The sequence below is a fragment of the Thamnophis elegans genome, chromosome 9 (genome assembly GCF_009769535.1).
Source record: "Thamnophis elegans isolate rThaEle1 chromosome 9, rThaEle1.pri, whole genome shotgun sequence".
NCBI lineage: Eukaryota > Metazoa > Chordata > Lepidosauria > Squamata > Colubridae > Thamnophis > Thamnophis elegans.
The window spans coordinates 24,124,791-24,145,663 of record NC_045549.1 but is presented as its reverse complement, the minus strand read 5'-3'; the positions used below and the strand labels follow the sequence as shown (position 1 = coordinate 24,145,663).

The 20,873-nt window shown below is 40.0% G+C and overlaps 1 protein-coding gene across 1 annotated transcript; it reads right to left on the bottom strand.

The window, feature by feature from the left end:
- Positions 1-1,461: 1,461 nt before the first annotated feature.
- On the bottom strand, positions 1,462-19,857 carry LOC116513428 (cytochrome P450 2U1). The gene is made up of 6 exons (XM_032224497.1): positions 19,776-19,857; positions 18,823-19,452; positions 15,100-15,735; positions 8,927-9,088; positions 7,448-7,615; positions 1,462-3,202 (listed from the first exon to the last, which is right to left on the bottom strand). Exons 2-6 carry the CDS (start codon positions 19,280-19,282, stop codon positions 3,024-3,026), a joined length of 1,605 nt encoding a protein of 534 aa, XP_032080388.1. The 5' UTR covers positions 19,283-19,452; positions 19,776-19,857; the 3' UTR covers positions 1,462-3,023.
- Positions 19,858-20,873: the final 1,016 nt, after the last annotated feature.

The following is a 20,873-nucleotide window of genomic DNA, read 5'->3' as shown; positions in this document are numbered from 1 at the left end:
AAAAATATACCCATTTTACAATAGTTTTACCTATATATGGTGGTTCAATTTAAATAAATAATTTGAATTAAGAATTTTCACATAGAAAACTACAGTTGCCAATACTTGGAAAAAAGATTATTACAGTAGTGTCAAATCAGCCAGAAATAGAAACAATACTGCAAGAAAACATTTAGATACATTAAAAAGGATATCTGTAATATAATTCTCACCAACTTGAGATTTTCCAGATGTTTTGTACTCCCAACCATTTGAATAGCAGTCGAGAAAGGCTAGTAAAATAATTTGTTATATTTTTAATACTCACAGAAGAACATGTTTTAAATCAAAATTTTCTTCTTAATAGTCGGTTTTTAAAAACAAAACTTTATTTAGACAAATATTTTATTTATCTAAAACTTTATTTAGATGAACATATTTCACACTGTGTCTAAATATAGGCACCTTTAAAAAAAGCAATCAATTATTTCAGATCTTGGATTTTACATTCTCATCCTAAAATTCTAAAACAAGGCATTCATTTTGAAAACAACATTAGACAATATAAATATTAGCAAGGTATAGGCAATTAATATACCCAGCTCTTACACAGGCCCTTAGTTCTTTCTAAAATGCAGAAGTACAGACCTTTGAAATCTGACAAAATTATAAAGTGCTTCAGTAAAAGATTGCTTCATTATAAAAGGACACACATGCCATACCAAGGATCGATTGTATTTTGCCTGATAAGATTATCTGCCATAACAGTACTCATCTAAATGTTAGAAGTGCAATTGAAGGATAAGGATTGTCGAAGATGGCCAAGTTCCCTTTTTAAAGGATAATTCATTCTGCGAGTTATAGTAATTCATATTACACTATTTCACAATGCCCTTTATTTAATTTTTAACACTATTGTATGAACCAGTTAAATATTGTTCATGCAATAAAGCACAGGTATGCAAAAAATGGTTCAGTCTGTTCATCAAACCTGCTGATCCATTAATTCAGGTTCTCTGTCAACTGAAAATGAACGAAAACCTGCCATTTTTAATTGGAATTACTTTTGATTTTCCATCAAAAAGTACAAGCCCCAAATTTTGGCAGTATGATTTTTTTAAAAAAATTAGGATAACATGCAGGGAAAGGAATAGTTACCTTTCTTACCTCACCAAGGAAAATTTCTCTCTTTTTTAAATGCAGTTAATTTAATTAAAACTTTACGAAATAAAGTTCTTTTCAAATATGTCTAACTGCATCCTCATGTCTCTGTATGAAAACAGGAATGGGAAAAAGATAAGGGGGTCTTTCATACATGTACATCTTTTTTATTATGCTGAATAGCATCTAAATGTTCATCAAAATATTCTGCATTTATGGACCATGAAATATATAAGAAATATAGGAACTAGCAATTAGTCTTCCTCTCTCTACATTTTAGTATTTAAAAGCATGGGACTTGAATTCTAATCTTATTTTAGAAAATAAGATTAGAATAAGAGTTGCATTCCTTCCTAACTTTCATTTCTAAAGGCCTTTTTAAATTAAATTTTATGTCCCCAAATTCAAGCTCAAATATTTGTCAATTAAATTATTTTATTTATAGTTCATGCCAGCACCACAATTATAACTGGCCAAGACTGTTCTCCAATATAAATGGCAGAGCACTTAAGGTGCTAAAGACAAGTACATCTTCTGCCCAATAAAATCCTATTTTTAAGACATTTATCATTGTATTTCCTATGCTTTCCTGAAGCAGTAGTTTGTCCAGCGCTGCTTCCTATGGCATTTACACCATGTATTACACATTTTCAACACAGATGTTATGGCTTGCTGATTAAATCAGGCTGAGCTCAGCAGTTTCTGAAATCTGCCAGAAACTCAGCATGTGAACAGTGGGAAATTACTTAAGTTGTGCCAACAAAAATGTCCTTTTAGCAAACAATAACATGCCATGAGATAAATCTCAATAAATATGTATTAAATATGTATTAAAAATTGAATTGTGGAAGTCCATTCACTGTTTTGCTTTTCTTGATTAGCACAAAGGAACAGTAATTGGGCACAGTAATGATCCCTTAGAACAGGGGTCCCCAAACTTGGCAACTTTAAGACTTGTGGACTTCAACTCCCAGAATTCCCATAGCTGGCTGGAGAATTCTGGGAGTTGAAGTCCACAAGTCTTAAAGTTGCCAAGTTTGAAGATCTGTGCCTTAGAATCAATAACATCATTCTGCATCACCCCTGCCCCTCGGAGATATGGAGAAATGGAGTGCCATTTCCATCATGTTTTAAAAGCAAATTTTGCCTTCATTATTAAAACAAGGATGGAACATTCATTTAATTGAACGTATCTATGTATATGTTTGTTTGAGGCTTTACACTTTTTTTTAAAAGCAGTCTCCCTGGAGCATGTAAAAAGAGTCCGACCGAGGATTGAACTTATTGTGTGTGCAGGACAGCTTTTTTTTTCTTGATTTACTGCTGACAGTGAAGACAAGCCAGACTTATCCAACAGAAGACACACACCCCTCCCCAACAGACTCTGGTTTTAAGACAGCTTACAATGCCGCTCAAGTTTTTAAGACAACCCGTTACTCATCTTTAACTATATCTTTTTAAAAGTTCCAATTACGTAAGTGCTTTCTGAATCTTTTTTTTTTTTTTTTTGCTTTTGTCTATTGTCGTGTGCAACTTAGATTTCCAATATTTTCCTTTGCTTTTTATCTACTATAAAAAGGCATTTAACAACCAATGGTCCCCCTATGGGTGGCTGCCCCAATTTCCTCTTGTTACTCTGCAGCTCTTGGGGGGGGGTCAACATACCTCAGTTTGTTTCTATAGTTGAAGAGTTTCAGCATATCAAGTGGGGGACAGCCCAAGCAGAGGAGAGAGTGCTTGATAATTTTTGGATATCCCATGGGCTGAAAATTCCCTAGCCTGTTTGGGCTAATGACTAGGTTTTGGTGAAGAACATTTCGTCTATAGCCCTGAATTTCATATAGTAACGTGAACATCATGCAGCATTTTTCTTGGAAGTTTCCTCATCTCTTTGAGGCAATAAGTTTAAATGGAAAGGGAGCTAACGTCAGGCCAAATCTTCCTTCCATTGGTGGTTTCTTTAAGTCCTCGGGATATATAAAGGTGAAACTTTGCAAAAGACTCACAAACATCAAGAAAAGCTCCATCTTGGCAAGCTGTTCTCCCATGCACACACGTTTGCCTTTAAAAAGAAAACAAACACAAGAAGGTTACGGGGGGGAGGGGAAGGGGACAAAAATGATTTTTCACAATTAATTAGTGCAGAAAACATTCCCCCCCCCCCATTTCATTTCAATTGTATTCAATTTGATGAAGGGGCATTTGCTTCAAAGAAATGATCAAATGATTGGAATATTGCAGCCCTTTGTGTGTATCTACTGTATGTGGATACACCAGAGGTGGTATTCAGCAGGTTCTGACCAGTTCCGGAGAACCAGTAACAGAAATTTTGAGTAGTTTGGAGAACCAGTAAATTCTGACTTGCCCCACCTCCATCTATTCTCTGCCTCCCGAGTCCCAGCTGATCGGAAGGGAATGGGGATTTTACAGTATCCCTCCCCTGCCATGCACACCAAGCCATGCCCACATAACCGGTAGTAAAAAAATTTGAATCCCACCACTGGTATACACATGTGAAAAAAAGAGAATTTCCTCTCTTCCAATATGCAGATATGAGTCACTGGACCTCTCCTTCATTCAGTCCCAAAGGAAAACATTGAGAATGAATTCTTCCTACAATTAGGGGAATTCTTGTTACTTACTAAGAAACTCAGCTCCTTAGAAATTGTTGAAGAATGTCCTGTTCCCTTGAAGACACCAGAGCAATCACCCCTAATTTCCCAGAACAAATCCAATGAAGAATTTTGAACACTATTGGTGCACTCCTATTAACACTCTTTTTTCCCTGTTCAATAATGTCTGATTCTCAGAGACTGCCTGGACAAATCCCTGCAGTTATTTTGGTAAGGTTTTGCAGAAGGTGTTTGCCACTGCCTCATTCTCAGGACTGAGAGAAAGTGATTGGTCCAAGGTCACCCTGCAGGTTTTGTGCCTAAGGCAGAACTAGAACGGACAGTGTCTGATTTCTAGCCTAATCCCTTAACCACTACACCAAAATAGCTCTTTAATTCTCCCCTACAACTTATTAAAATGAAATTTTAGGTTTTACCCATTCTGTTTCTAAAATGATTTTGACAAAAGGCAGTGTCACAAAAGAACTGATTCTCATTGTATAAATATTTTCTGCATTGTTTGTTGTTATTCGTAGCGCATTTACTTAATGTATGATGTAGTATTACTGCTCTGGAAAACCATCACTTGCAAATATTTGTTGGAGGTGCAAGAGAGAGATTGGAACATGTAAACATATGTAGTGGGATTGTGATACTGCACAAAAAATATGGGACATGGTGTTTAGAAAAATTAGAGTACTGTTGAATGTAAATCTAGAGATGTCACTGAGGATTGCATTCTTATTGCTGGGGGGAAAACGGGATATAAATGAAACAAAAAAGGAATTGATTGTAAATTTGATAATGGCAGCTAGATTAGTTATGGCTAAATATTGGTGACAAAATTGGGATAGCCAAAGAAATGAGTGATATAATGAAATTTGGTGTATGGCAACAAATGATAAATTAACCACAGAAATTAAACTTAAAAAAGGGATGATTAAAGTAAATAATTATAATGAAATATGGGGGGGATTTTATAAAATCAGTGTTGGTGGAAGGCAAAGGGAGTAAACCTACTCAAAAATATTTGTTGTTTTGGAGGATATAAGGGCACAATTGGAATATATTGTATTTCTAAGAAATATAGGGGGGGGGAGGTCTCCAGGAATGGGGAGTACACTGTAATATGTTTTTTTTTCCTTTTTCTTTTGTCTTTCTTTATTTTTGTATTTAGTTCTATATGTACTGTTTGTATTTTTTTGTTTAAAATATATATATATATATATATATATATATATATATATATATATATATATATATATATATATATATATATATATATATATATTAGATTTTTTACAACCCCTGGTAAGCCCCAATTATGGGAGGAAGCTAACTGCTTCCATCATCTGTCAATCGGCTCGTCACAAGAGTCCACCACGACAGAAACCCAATATTTTTACTGTTGCCTTTGTTATATTTGTGGTTTTTTTTTATTTGTGCTGATAAATAAATAAAGGGAGACTAGTATAGATCTATTTCAAGCTATTTAGCTCTCATTAGCTAGCCAGCACAAATAAAAAAAAAACACAAATATAACAAAGGCAACAGTAAAAATATTGGGTTTCTGTCGTGATGGACTCTTGTGACGAGCCGATTGACAGATGATGGAAGCAGTTAGCTTCCTCCCATAATTGGGGCTTACCAGGGGTTGTAAAAATCTAATAGATACCTTTCACCCTGGCTTCGCTGATAATGGATAAGAGCCTGTGGCCTAATGGCTAAGAAGTCTGCCTAGTATGTAATATAGCCCAGGTTCAAATCCCAGTAAGGGTATGGCTAGCTGATGAGAGCTAAATAGCTTGAAATAGATCTATACTAGTCTCCCTTTATTTATTTATCAGCATAAATATAACATGCATACATACATACATACATACATACATACATACATACATACATATATGTATGTATAGTGTCACAACCCCTGGTAAGCCCCAATTATGGGAGGAAGCTAACTGCTTCCATTATCTGTCAATCGGCTCGTCACAAGAGTCCATCACGACAGAAACCCAATATTTTTACTGTTGCCTTTGTTATATTTGTGTTTTTTTAAATTTGTGCTGATAAATAAAGGGAGACTAGTATAGATCTATTTCAAGCTATTTAGCTCTCATCAGCTAGCTCTCATCAGGTTCGAATCCCAGTAAGGGTATGGCTAGCTGATGAGAGCTAAATAGCTTGAAATAGATCTATACTAGTCTCCCTTTATTTATTTATCAGCACAAATAAAAACAAACACACACACACACACACACACACACACACACACACACACACACACACACACACACACACACACACACATATATATATATATATATATATATATATATATATATATATATATATATATATATATATAAAGTAATTCAGCTTCAAAAAAACCTACACATCACTTGCCTATAAGAGGTTATGGGGCCAGACCACAGCCTTATGCAATGAGCCTCCAAGGTCATTGTTAAATGTTCTAAATAGGTTTTGTTTATTGAAAAATAATAAAAGGATGATCTAAGGAATGATATTTGCAGCTAAAAGAACTGGTCTCCTGTTACACAATCTCATATAATGTCAAATCTGGGAGACAAGGTTGAGGCCTGATCTATATTTTTCCTACACTCCTACATCACCTAATTGAGTGATGCACAAGTTATAGTCTTTGAAAACCTTGGAAGCTGGCTTGTTCTAAATTATAACTCAATGCATTCATGGAGAATAATGATAAAATTACATCACTTCAACTTCTTTCATTTTAAATTGTCATTAAATCAAATGAATTTCACTGCTTTCATTTTAGAACTCTGGTCTTTTGTCACACTGCTCAAGGATCAACGGCTGCCCCCAGCCCCAATAAAGCTGTACATCCTTGGCCAGAGTCACTGTTTCATCTATTGTCCTAACAACATTTCTGAATCATGCAATATTTTTGACACAACTTTTATAATATTTTTAAAAGTGTTTCAATTTTTTTATTAATGACATTGTTGCTGTAATGTAATCTACTGCAGGGATGTTTTCATCTTCTATGCAGGATCAGCATTTGTGGACTATGATGGGCATCTGGGTTGAAGAAATTGGGGTTCTAGCATTCATGCCAAGTACTGTATTTTTCAGCATATAAGACACACCTTTTTCCCTCAAAAAAGAGGGTGAAAAACTGGGTGCATCTTAAACACCGAATGCAGCATTTGTGGGCTCCTGAAACCTCTCCCCCTTTGCAAAAATGACCATGCATAGCCTTTAGGAGGCTTCCAGAGTGCTCTTGGGGGCTGGGGAGGGCAAATATGAGTGAAAAACAGGATGTTTTTTGCTCATTTTTGCCCCCCGCAGCCCCCACAAGCAATCTACAAGCCACCTAAAGGCTGCGCATGGCCTTTTTATGACAAAAAATAGGCCCGTTTTTGGGAGGTCTGAAGAGTGAAAAAACTTTTTTTTTTTAATTTGCCTCTTCAAAATCTTGGTGCGTCTTATACTCCAGTGTGTCTTATACTCCGAAAAATACGGTACATGTAATATGTGTGAGCAATAAATCAGTTAAATTAAACCTTCACATGTGGACTTTTTCATGCCTAGCAAAATGGTTGCTTCTCACCCCAAAAGGACCCCTTGCAGCGTCTACTACAAATAAGTAAGTAGGTGATTTAAAGATCTATTAATGTTGACAAAATCTTTACTCTAAACAATTAAATTACCAATTCCAAAAGGAATAAATGTTTCTTTTTTGAGGAGCTGGCCGTTCTCATCCAGAAATCTTGCCGGGCAAAAATCATTTGGGTTCTCCCATTTGTTGGGATCTCTGTGCACGGACCACAAATTAGGAATGATTACACTTCCCTTTGGAATAATGTATCCCTGAAGCTCTGAAAGGAGAAAGAATAAAGTTCAGATCAAAATATACAGTTCACCAATACAGTTCCTGTATTTCCCCCAAAATAAGACCTGGTCTTATTTTCAGGGGATGTTTTGCCTGTTTATCTTAGCACCGCCACAGCCAAGCCACCTACACCCTGACACTTGTTGCGCCACTGCCAGATTTCTTCCATGTGGCATGTTGTGCCGTTGTCTGAATGGTAGCACCAGAGCAATATGCCATGCAGCCTGAAAGTAGCAGCACTGGAACAAGTAGCGGCACCGGAAGCGGTCACAGAAATCAGGCAGCAGTGTAACTGCTGTTGGGGTGTGGGAAGCCTGGCTGCAGTGGTCCTAAGTTAAGCGGGCGCACGGGACAGCTCTACCTCCCCACCCTTACCCTAGCTTGATTTTTACACACAGCTCATACAACCAGACAGTGGGATGGATGGGACAGTCTTAACTAGGGCTTATTTTTGGGATAGGTCGTATTCATGGAGAAACACGGTACCAGTTCCTAAGTAGAAACATCAACACTGAAGCAATTCTCCTCTATAGAATTCCTTTCCTCCTTTATAGCTCTTATTTACTAAAATCAAGAGATATTAAAATGCTGATTTGGATGAATGTTATTTTGCCTAATTAAAATGGTTGTTATTACAGAACCACAGATACATACTGCATATATGAGGGTTTGTGGAAGAGAAAAATGTAAATGTAAGGGAGACTAATCAAACGATAATATCATAAACATAAATGCCATGCTTTTGGTAAACATTACAGCCTCTTGAAATATGCTTTCAGCTACAGCAGGCAATCCAAATCAGCTTTAGTCCTCATTTGCTTCCCCTCCCTTTAAACCTCCCATGTTGCCACTAAATTATAATTCCTAAGGTGACAGAACAAGAAAATTAAGTATTTACCACAATTAAATAAAGAATGCCCCCTATAAAAATGAAAGTATAAACAAGTTATTGTAATTGTTAGATTAATATCCTACTTTTCATTCAGAATCTTAAAGTATCAAGCATAGTATTCCCTCCTTTAGTTTTTACCCATAACAACATCACTCTGAAATGGTTGAACTAAAGAGTGATTGGCCCAGAATTGGAAGAAAGACTTGGACTTGGGTATCCCTTGTCCTAGTTCAACAAGTTAAGTACTATGCTACCCTGGAATTTTTAGCAACACACAGAACTGAATGTTGCTCATTTCAGTTTTTCAAGTTTCTACCGAATGTATTATTTCTCAGCCAAATAGAAATGCAGCAGGAAAGAAGAGCATTGTCAAGTTAACCAGCATATCCATTCTTCAATACTGACCAGTAGTTTCTGAGGCCATCCGAGGAATAGAAAGAGGGACAACCACTGTCATCCTTTGAACTTCCATAATAGTCGCTTCTGTAAAGGGCATGTGTGCCTTATCAGCCAGGGTGGGAGGTCTGTTGAACCCAATTACCAATTCAATTTCTTCTTGAACCTTTCCTATGCAAAATAGTAAAATGAATGTTTTGGGTGGGTAGAGAATTGGTTCATCTGCAGTCTAATGAAAGAGAAGGAGGGTTATTGGATATATACTTTCATGATACAGGTCCAGAAGAATGACACAATGTGCTCTTCTAGATAAGTTAAAGGTAAAGATTCCCCTTGCACATATGTGCTAGTCATTCCCGACTCTAGAGGCGGTGGTCATCTCTGTTTTAAAGCTGAAGAGCCAGCGTTGTCCGAAGACATCTCCGTAGCCATGTGGCCAGCATAACTAAACACCGAAGGCGCATGAAATGCTGTTACCTTCCCACCAAAGATGGTCCCTATTTTTCTACTTGCATTTTTTACATGCTTTCAAACTGCTAGGTTGGCAGAAGCTGGGACAAGTAACAGGAGCTAGAGATTCAAACGGACAAACTGCCGACCTTTCTGATCGACAAGCTCAGCATCTTAGCCATCGCGTCCCCATGGTCTTCTAGATAGAAGTTCCTTTAATTTTGTATTTGTCCGTGACCGACAAAAGGGTGAACAAAACCACGCCTGACTAAACCGCGTCGCTGATGTCATCAACGCGGCGACAACAGCCAGCGCGGAGAAAGAAGGGCGCTTTACAATAGCACGTCGAAAGAAAGCCGATTTAATTTAAGGTAAGGGTTAGGTTTAGGGTTAGGTTTATGTTTAGGGTTAGGGTTAGGTTTAGGGTTAGGTTAAGGGTTAGGTTTAGGGTTAGGTTTAGGGTTAGGTTTAGGGTTAGGGGTTAAGTTTAGGTTTAGGGTTACTTTTACAGCGCGCTTCTGTCTCTGCGCTGTTGTCGCCCTGTTGATGACATCAGCAACGCGGTTTAGGCGGGCACGGTTTTGTCATTCGCCCTTTTGTCGGTGAAAAGTTGTACACTGATTAGTTTTAGATGTGTTTTAGTATTTTAAAAAATGTCTGCACTTATAGGAAACAGAAAGTAGGAATAACTTTCCTTGATTCAGATTCAGATGTAAAGTACTGTCCCAAGGAATCATTATTGGGATCTTGGCTTTTTGTTTGTTTGTAAGTAAACAATTTGAAATTAAGATTTGAGTAATGAAAGAGTTATGCCTGCTGATGTTATCAAAACATTCAGGGTGGACATACCAAAAAAGGGCTGTTGATTGCCCTGAAAGTCTCTCTCCTAAGTGGGAGAAATGTCTTCAAAGTAGTTTAATATAAATGCATAACATTATGTATGTTGGCATAAAAATTCCCCAATTTCACCTGTACATTAATGGAACTATTCTGATAATCATCAGTCAAGAAAGAAACTTGGAACTAGATTAGAAAGTTCAGTGATATGTCAACTTAGTATGGAGCTGCTGTTAAAAAAAACGGTGAATGTATGCTTGGAATCTCGGAAAGAAATCAGGGAAAAAGAATCGGCAATCCCAATAATTCCCTTATATAAATCTATGGTAAAATCACACTTGGGAATGTCATGCTACTTTCTGTTCAGTACACCTTAAGAAAGATTTTAAGCCTAAGGCCTGAAAAAGTATAACGGGCTACAGTAATTGTCATATGAAGAAAAACTATAGCAACTGGGCTGCTTAACCTGGAAAATTTAGGCTAACAGAAGATGTGACAAAGGTATAAAAAAATCATGAATGGCACTGATAACATGGAGAAATAAGGCTTTTGCCCTTTCCTCACCATGAGGACTGAGGGTAGTCATGGAAGCTAATTGCACAGATTCATGAACAACAGAAGGAACTCTTATTTCATACAGTCCACAGAAGTCAAGCTGGATGGTTTTCAAAAGATATTGGACAGATTCATAGAGAGTTGATAAATGGCTACAAATTCAATTTACAGACAGTATGTCTTAAATACTGGTTTCTGGAAAACAACAGAGAATGAGGGCTAACATATTATACCTTTACAGAATTGTAAGATTCCTGAATATTCTAGCTGTCCATTGTGAGACATAAAATGATGGAATACATAGGCCTAAGGCCTGAATCAGCATAGTTCTTATTTTCATACCGTGAAGTATTTCAAAATAAATTAGGTGGGGGAAAACCTATTTGCACAGCTTTAAATGCCAACTAAATGTCAAACACTGCCCTCTTCTGCCTAAACCAGAAATTCTGACTGGAATCCTAAAATGTGTTAGAAAAAAAAATAAGCCAAAAAGTTAAATGAATGGAATGTTTTTACAAAAAAGGGTTACAGGATTGTTTTGTTATGAATATTTTTGTCCAAGATTTTGTATTTTTCATTACCTGAATGGAGAAACTCTTAAAATGGCACAGTGGAAGTGGGCTAATTTCCAGTCGTAGTGCAGAAAAGAATATAGGGGCAATGTTTTGGTTTTAAAACAACGTTAAACCTATCTTGGGGTTTGCATTATAACTTTTCTACATTTCATGCTTCAAGATGGGGAGAAGGGCCTGCAAAGAAAGAGAAGCAAGCTATCTAAATCTGTTTTACAACATCCTATATTCACTTACTGGAGACTTTCCAAATTGCTGCTAACTGTAAAATCAGAACTTGTGAAAACGTTCGATAGGGTGGCAGAGAATAAATAATACATGAAACATGAAAGCTTTTCAGCCAGCAATTTGCTGTCACTATATTTGCTTTTAGCAAATATTTATTTATTTTTATTTATTAAATTATTCATTAAATTGCTCAAGACTTACCCCTCCTTCACAAAAAAATGAAACATGAAATATTAAAAGCAACATAGAGCAGCAATCGAAGCAAGATGGTGACATCCTATTACTCTTCCAAATGACTTTTGAAGAGTTTTGTTTAACCAACTTTTGAAAGACAACCACCAAGGGGGCTAATCCTGTTTTCAGGATAGGCTGTTCTAGAATATTGGGAGCATTAGTGAAAAACACCCTTTGCCCTTTCTAGTTCCCAACCCTCTGATTTCACATGGGACAGCACTAGCAGTTTTTCCCAGAAGAAATACATTGGATGGGCCAAGTCTAGTTGGAGTTGCCATTAAAGACAATATAGGTTAGACCAGCACCTGGAAACCTATTGGGAGTCAGTTCAAGAGCAGCAATACAAATATTAAAGGCTCATAGCAACCCAAGAATCAGCTGCATTTTTAACCAAATGAGTGGTAATAATAGTGTAAGTCACAACAGCAAAGTTGTTGTGCTTCAAGAAAAGGTACACGTGGTGTGAATATCAGCAAGAGCCACCCAAGCATGCAATAGTAGGTATGACTCAAAGAACGTCTCCAAGTTGTAATCCTGTTACCTCAAAAGTAGTACTTTTATGTCAAGAGATACCACTTACTTCCTCTTTTACCACTTCCAGTGTTGGAGGATCTTCTGAATAAGGAATAGAAGTAGAGCAAAATAGTGCCTGCAAGCCATAACACATGGGCAATTCAAAAGGACATGATGTCCCATAGAATCAGAGGCTGCTAAGCAGTGACGTGCGGTGAGGTTTATGGCTGGTGAGGCACTGACACATATTTTTTTAGACTTGTGGACTTCAACTCCCAGAATTCCACAGACAGGCATGCTCGGTTCCGATTTAAAACGACAGCATTTGTTTTTTATCCTTTGGGAAATAAGTTTCCTTCTTTCTTTTTCTTTTTCTTCTCCCTTCCCCTCCTTCCTCCCTCTCTCCCTCACCCCCCAAACACACACACACACACACACATACACACATAGAAGTTGGATTGGACTATCTCTCCTACCCCCTTCCCTCTCATTCAAACAAACTCTCTCTCAAACAAGCACACACACAAAATTGGATTGGAGGGAGTCAGGGAGACCACAGGGGGAGGCAGGAAGCTAGTCAAAGAGCCATACTGGAACACACACACTTTCCCCCAGCCCCAGAAGGATCCAGCCCAGCTTCACTGATTACAGGTTTGAAAAGACAACATGGCTCTGCCTGCAATCAAACTACACTTGGGGAGGGAGAGCACTTCCCTCCAGCCTTTGCCCAAAGCCCCGCACCAGGAGTATGGTTTGAATTCCTCCCCCTCCCTCCGACCCACAAGTACCTTTCCCAGTTGCTTCAGAGAGGATTTCAACTCTGCTCTTGCCTGTCATCATGAAAAGAAAAGAAAATGTAAAAGGAAAAAGGCGAGAGCTGAGGACAGGCTGAGCTAGTTGCTGCCAACGTCACCGTGGATGACTCTGCTTAACTGTTTAAAAAAGCCTCTAAAAAAGTGCCTTCTACAGGAGGAGGCAGGAGAACGATGTGCCTCACCTACATCAGGAATTTTTAGGCTTTTAACCCTTGCTTAACTCTGCTCGAGTGATCATAAAATGCCTAAAGTCAGATTAGATGACTAGCTCAGCCTGATCTCAGCTCTTGCCTTTTTCCTTTTACATTTTTTTTCTTTTCGTGATGACAGTGGTGAGGCTCTGCCTCCCCTGCCTCCCCTGACTGCACATTTCCTATCCTAAACTCTTATTACCTAATGGTTTCAGCTCATCAGCACCCTACCATCCCACAGCCTCACAAAGGAATCATGAGCTCACCTTGGGAGAATCTGCCTGTTTGTTATTGTTTCGGCTTTATTGATTCCTTTTTTTAAAAAATGAGTTCAAGTACAGCATATCCCATTTCTTTGACAAATCCTATTTACACAATGTCCTAGAATATACTTTTAATCCAATCCTCTCTTGAGGCAGTAACTCTGCCTGGCTAACTGAACTATCTCCAACATTTGATTGTTTGAACAAACAACTTTTTATCTTCCTTAAATATTTTACTATTTAGCACCAGGTTGAGCAACTTAACATACCATACCTCAGTTATATGTATTCTCATTGACCTCAAGAGAGGTCAATGAGAGGTCAAGAGAGGTCAATGAGAATATATATAACTGAGGTATGGTTTTAGGGACTCATTCGGGCCACTATTTTTAGATCCTCTGGGGGAGCCCAGTTGGGATTAAGGGACTTATACTGCCCAAGGAGAGAAAAACCCAAGTTGGCATATAATTATTATGTATAATAACAATATATTATTTATGAAAAATACTTTTAAAACATCATTTCGAATACAGCTGTCTTGGAAGATTGCTTTGTTTCATTTCTCCATCCTGAGAAAAGATGGTTTTGTCTACTCTTTTATAGAATGTTTTAAATAGATATGTCTCTTTGCATTGTGGAACATAACCCCTAATTCCATGAGGGCGAACCTATGGCACACATCAGTGGTGGATTCCTAACCGGTTCACTACTGGTTTGCTGAGAGAGGGTGTTTTGCGTGCGCACAAAAATGTTGCCGTTTTCACCCTCCCAGGAAAGTCTCCCAAGCCTGGGGAGCAGTGGTGGGTTGCAGGCGGTACACCCCATTCCGGTACGGTGCTCTGGAGGGCCCACCCGCCCGCCCAAGCTCCTTACCTGTCTTTTAAGGCTTCCGAGCACGCATCTGCGTGATGCTCCGCGCAGCAGCTGGAGGCTCACGGAAGCACTAAGACGCATGCGCTCGCTGCACGCATCCATGTGGACACCGCCGGGCCCATTCCAACCATACCGGTTGGAACAGGATCCAGAACCCACTACTGCTGGGGAGGATCACACGCGCATAGGTGGGAGGGAAGGATTGAATTGGTGTGGGCATGCATGAGCGCACAATAGTGCACCCACACACAATTTTGGCACGCCATAAGAAAAAGGTTCACCATCACTGCCCTAATTCTACTACATACACAGGATTTTCATCCCCGATGTATTGACTGGAATATTGTGCCTAGTCCAAGTTCTGCAGAAGGTATTGCTCAGCTCTACTGCTCCTTGCATAGACTTTCCTTCTTCTCTTTTAAAGAAGCACAAGAAAAAGAGCAAAGCAAACAAAAAATGTTGCTCCTTTTCCCTGTCATTGTTCATTGCTTTTTTAAAAAATATTTTGAAAAGCCCAGCTCCGCTCCACCCACCCCCCACATCTTAGAAAACCCAGCTCCACCCACCCACCCACCCAAGTAGAAAAGCTTTGAATTACTGACTTCAAAGTAGGTTCGGTAGGAAATGTAGATAAAATCCGATGCCACATACTTTGCTCTTGTTGGTGAAGGGACATGTAAAGAAGGCTCCAGAGTAATGTGTTGGACGTCGTGTCTGTGCCTGCAATAAAAAGGTCTCCAATAATGAAGAACAGGTAGTCTTCATTAAAGCTACTTTCCCCATTGATCTTCTTTTCCTCATCTGAATGCAGGAGATACATATCAATGAAGTCTCGGGGATACTGAGCATCCAAGCTTTCCCTGTGCTGTTTAATGATGTTTTTCAAGAAAGCTGTGATATCCAGCACAATCTGCCTGAATTCTCTGAAAGGTCCAAAAGGAAGATAATAGAGCCACGGGCAAATGTTGACCAACAGTACCTGACTATTCAGGCTGAACTCCAGTGCACGTGACATCAGGTTTAGCATGTTCTTGAACTCTGCATCATCATAATCAAAGCGCCTACCAAAGGCCATTGAGCAGATCACATTGGACACTGCGTTGCCAATTATAGGGAAAGGGTTGAATTGCTCTTCTCCATGTTTCAGGATCTCTTCTTTCACATACTTGAATTCTTCAATGATTTTAGGCTCCAGACTGTGCTTTCCTAGTCCAAAGTGACGGAGAGTTGAGTGGGAAAACTTCCTTTGTTTTTTCCACACTGGATTATAAGGCGCAAACACCACACCTGTATGGAGAAAGGAACATTTAAGATTTGAAACGGGGCTTCTTTGAATCCTTGTCCACAGCTTCTTTCATTCCAAAACCTTCGTCAGCCAGCCTGTTGCTTGCTGGCATAGAAAGTGGGGAGGGAATAGGGGAAAGATTACATTGCACCTTTTCAAGGTTGGCTTTGGTATGCAGTTGCTTAGCTTCAAGGGGACTGGGCTGTATATTGTGTTTGAAGTTGATGTCTTTGCTCAGTTTCCCTCATAGCTTGCTTGAAACTGTTTGCTTTCATTTTGTTCCTAGTAAAAGTACTTTTCTCTAAATCTATGGGGTCAAGGGTTTCTCTTTCCTAGGAATTGAGCAGAGGCAGCCCTGAGACCCTTGAAGAGACAATAATTTTGGACATAAAGGTCTTACATAGCCTAAGCTCTGCATGTAAGCTCTAGAAAAGATCTCCAAAAATTATTGCCAAATTTTCTTTTAAATATGACAGAAAATTTAAAAAAATTAAATACAAGACTGGAAGATAATCACATTAAATTTTAGTTACATTAAATACAATGAAGCTTATATCTTGGAGAAACATGTTTATTTTTAGGAGTGCACACCACTTCATAACCAAGTGCGACATCAATATCTTTGATATGGAAAAATTGAGCACCCCTACTTTATGCAATGAATAGAGCATAAATCCTGAACCCAAACTTTCATTTCCTACAAAAGCATCTTTGAAGCCACTTAAATTTAAATAGGCTTTAGAAACAGAGCAAGCTGCCTTAAGAGTATGTCAGAATATTTGCTCATCTCTTACTTAATGGTGTGTTTAAAATTTTGTTTTTCCAAAACAGTCATTCTGAAATCTGCCATAAAGTATCTTTGGAAGGCTGAAATGCTTTAAAAATATGTTGCTCTTTCTTGTGTCCATTAATTATTTTGCACAAAGTTTGTTTCATATGTTCATAAAATCAAGGGGAACCTCTGGCTGATAATGGCATGTATCACATTAAAGGAAGAGCATGTGAATACAGTTCTAATCTTACATGTGTACTTGTTGAGACCAACTGTATTACAGTTGGTGTTATGGGGCAGTAGACAGGTGGGTTTGTTATAGATTTCTGAACTCATATCGAAAGGTTTAGGCAATTTCAGAAATCTTCAACAAAGGCTTTTAACACATTTCAGTTGTTGACTGATAAGGAACTTGCAGTGTTTGTAATCTGCTTCACTTATATACTGCATCTGTAGAACCATCCTGTCTCGTCCTCCTTTTCCACCACACTAATTTGTATCCTGCATTAGTCTAACTCTTTTATGCAGCTGATTAAGTGAGCTCTAGGTCACAAATCCATACACCCTTTAATGTAATTTGTTAATTGGAAAAAGTCCCGTCCCCCCCCCCCAAAAAAAACTCCTTATTTACATGAGTCTTTTAATTTCAGTCATTTTAGTAAGTCTTCACTTATCTGGGTCCTTCCTCAGTTTCTGCCTCGTGGTAAGTATGCTGCAGAATGCTGTAATGTTTACATAGTATGCAATTCAACTAGTTAAAAGTCTAATTCTTCACTTACCAAACTACCAGTAGGTAACATCAATACTAGTAAGTGAATCAAGTTTGCTGTCATTTTATTTACTAGTGGTTTGCCCTATCAAGTGTTGGTAGGAGTGGATTGGGTAGTTCCTAATTGGGCTGTTTACTGTTAGTTGCTTATCTGAGTTGGTAGTTTCTTGATTAGAGAATTGTTTACTTATTGATTGTTGGCCTAGTGTTAATCTTGGTGTTAATCATCCATTGTTGGTAAGATGGTGTTTTTTTTAAATGGGTGTGGATGTTGTATCTATGTGCCTATCGACTTGTCTAAGTTCATGGTATTCAGTGACTTGGCTTAGTCTAGAACAGTGTTTCTCAACCTTGTCAACTTGAAGATGTCTGGACTTTAACTCCCAGAATTCCCCAGCCAGCATTCGCTGGGGAAAATATGGTTGTCTGCCTTCATGGACATCAACTAGCAGACAGAAGACATGGTGACAATTCCTGAATTTCACAACCAGGGACAGATTTAACCATGATTTCAACTGGGAAACACCCTAGACCAAGCCAAGTCCAAAAATACTAAAGAATTCTTAGAAGCCTGGCACTAGGACAAATCTGCTGTCAATAGACACATAGAGATAAACAACACCTAGGTAAGGGTAAAAGGTTCCCCTCGCACATATGTGCTAGTCATTCCCAACTCTAGGGTGGGGGTGCTCATCTCCATTTTAAAGCCAAAGAGCCAGTGCTGTCCAAAGACGTCTCCATGGTCATGTGGCCAATATGACCAAACGTCAAGGGCGCATGGAGCACTGTTATCTTTCCACCAAAGTGCTCTCTATTTTTCTACTTGCATTTTTATGTGTTTTTGAACTGCTAGGTTGGCAGAAGCCAGGACAAGTAACAGGAGCTCACTCCATTACACAGCGCTAGGGATTCGAACCGCTGAACTGCCAACCTTTCCGATCGACAACCTCAGCATCTTGGCCACTGAGCCACCCTCAAACAACACCTACCACTTTTCAAAAGAGACAATCAAAAAGAAAAGACCTAAACACCTCCTCATCTCACCTCCTCCTCAACTGCTCAATGCCCAGATAAATCGAGATTAACACCAAGATTAATCAGCAAGACAACTCCCACCAACACTGGCAGGGCAAGCCACCAGTATATAACATGAGAGCAAATCCGATTTCCTTATTGGCACTGATGATGTTACCTATTTTGGGAAATGAAACCTCTGCAGGGAAACAACCTGTCTGAGAGTGCATCAAAGATTCCAGAGTTTAAACACTGGCTACAAATATTCTCTTCTATCATTGGGTTACTTTATTCTGAAACCATGATTTGTTGGGTGTGCCTAAACCAAATCAGACACGCCCATATTATCAAAATAAAAACACATGCCAAACTAAGGGCTGGGTAGGGGGCCTTTAGGACAGGGAAGTCTCTCGGGTTGGACTCTTTTTTGCCCCCAACAGACCCAGTTCCTGAGCCACCCGCAAGAGCCGGAATGGGTCCCTGATCCAAGCCTCCGCCCCGTCGAGCCCACCGCCGGCTCACCGGCCCCGTTACCTTTCTTCTCGGTGAGGATGGCCACGATGGGCATACTGGGCCGGTCGCTGAAGACCTCGGCCTGAGTGACCAGCGCATCCCGGACAGCTTCGAAGTCGCTAAGCACAATGACGTGGCGGCTGCCCAAGTCCATTCGGAAGATGCTGCCGTACATTTTAGCCAGCCCGGTAAGCAGCACATGCATCGGCGCCGGCCTTCCATCTTCGGCTCGGTCGCAGTTCCCTTCTTTCTTGCGGGGCGGGAAGACCCCGTGGACCTGCAGCCTCTTGGGCAGCAGGGCGAAGGCGAAGTTGCCCACCAGCGGCCAGGGCTTGGGGCCAGGGGGAAGGCGCTGCAGAGTCCGGCGGCCCAACAGCCACCACAACGCCAGTAGCAGCCCGGCGGCTCCCAGCATCGCCGCTCGAACCTTATCTGGTGCTAGAGAAGAAGGCGGCTCCTCTGCGCAATCGACGGCCGCCATCCTGGCCGAGGCTAACGGAGAACCCAGCAGCAGGTCCAGCGCGGCGCCCACGGGCAACCTGTTAAGTAAGGTGCGCCCGCTACTACACAATCCTCTTATCCTCCGGGCTATTGTGGACGCGCCTTCGCTTCTGCCGGCCAGTTGCAGCAGCTCCTCCTTTGATTGGCTGCCTGCGGGGAAGAAAGGAGCAATGACAGCTCGCTGGAAACTCCCCCGAGCCCGTGACGTAGTGAGTCATAGCGGGGTTGGGGCTGTCCCTCCTGCTCTGATCTGCCCGAGCTGGAGCGCCGCACGGCTCGCCCGGGATGCGGCGCGGGTGTTTTGCAGCACGGAAACCGGGACCGCTGGAACGGTGCTTTTTAGAAAGGCCGTGCAATGCAGCGGTAGCAGTTGGCACTGATGGGCACGTAGCGGCCCGTGGAGACCAAGCGGGTCTGCGAAATTGGGGGGTAGACACACACAGACACACACACACACACACACACAGACCTACCTCCTCTTCACCACAGAAATAGAAACCAGGAAAATTGATCCTTCTTTAAAAGCGCTTTTGGTCAGGTGGGAAAAGAGAAGGGGAAATGCCAAATCGGTGTTTTGTTCTTTTATTAGCATAAATATAAATGCAGTACAAATGGGATATGGCCTTTTTCATCGAAACAAATACTGACTTCCTGGTCATTAATCATTTCCCTAGGCTCCAATGCTGTGTTTGCCGAACACTGTTAACAAGGCAGTTGCCATAGCACCAGCCCGTTTTTGGCTCAGTGTAGTAGACAAACACGGAAATAGAGTTATTATGAGTACATAAACTCTTGGTAAAAATGCAAGTATAGCCATACCCTAATTAGATCCTTGTTCACTATAAATATTACAGAAGAATCTTTTTAAGTGTTCAGGCCCAGCTATTAGCTAAAGCTAATAGCTTTAACACATTCCACATTTTGGCTTCATCTACCCAGTTAAAAAGGGACGTGGTGGCTCAGTGGCTAAGGCGCTGAGCTTGTTGATCAGAAAGGTCTGCAGTTCGGCAATTCAAATCCCTAGCGCTGCGTAATGGAGTGAGCTCCCGTTACTTGTCCCAGCTTCTGCCAACCTAGAATTTCTAAAGCATGTAAAAATGCAAATAGAAAAAATAGGAACCAACTTTGGTGGAAAGGTAACAGTGTTCCATGCGCCTTTGGCATTTAGTCATGCCGGCCACATGATCACAGAGACGTCTTCGGACAGCGCTGGTTCTTCGCCTTTGAAACGGAGATGAGCACTGCCACCTAGAATCAGAAACGATTAGCACATATGTGCAAGGGGAACCTTTTTACCCAGTTAAAGGCTTTCGTGTGGCTAATAAAGGAATAATAAATCTCTTTCTTAAATTCCGCGGCTGTCTATTAGTCATCCTAGGCTAGTAAAGTTTTTAGTAGCAGATTTTTGGAAGGATATGTCTACAGCATAATCTAAGGTGACCAGATCTTAACATTGGTAAAGAGGGACATCATTGACCCGGGGGGGGGGGGGGTTGGTTTGATTAATTTTTTTTTTTAATCGGGACTTTTTTAAAACACTGTGGGACGCGGGACAAATTGTTCAAAAGTGG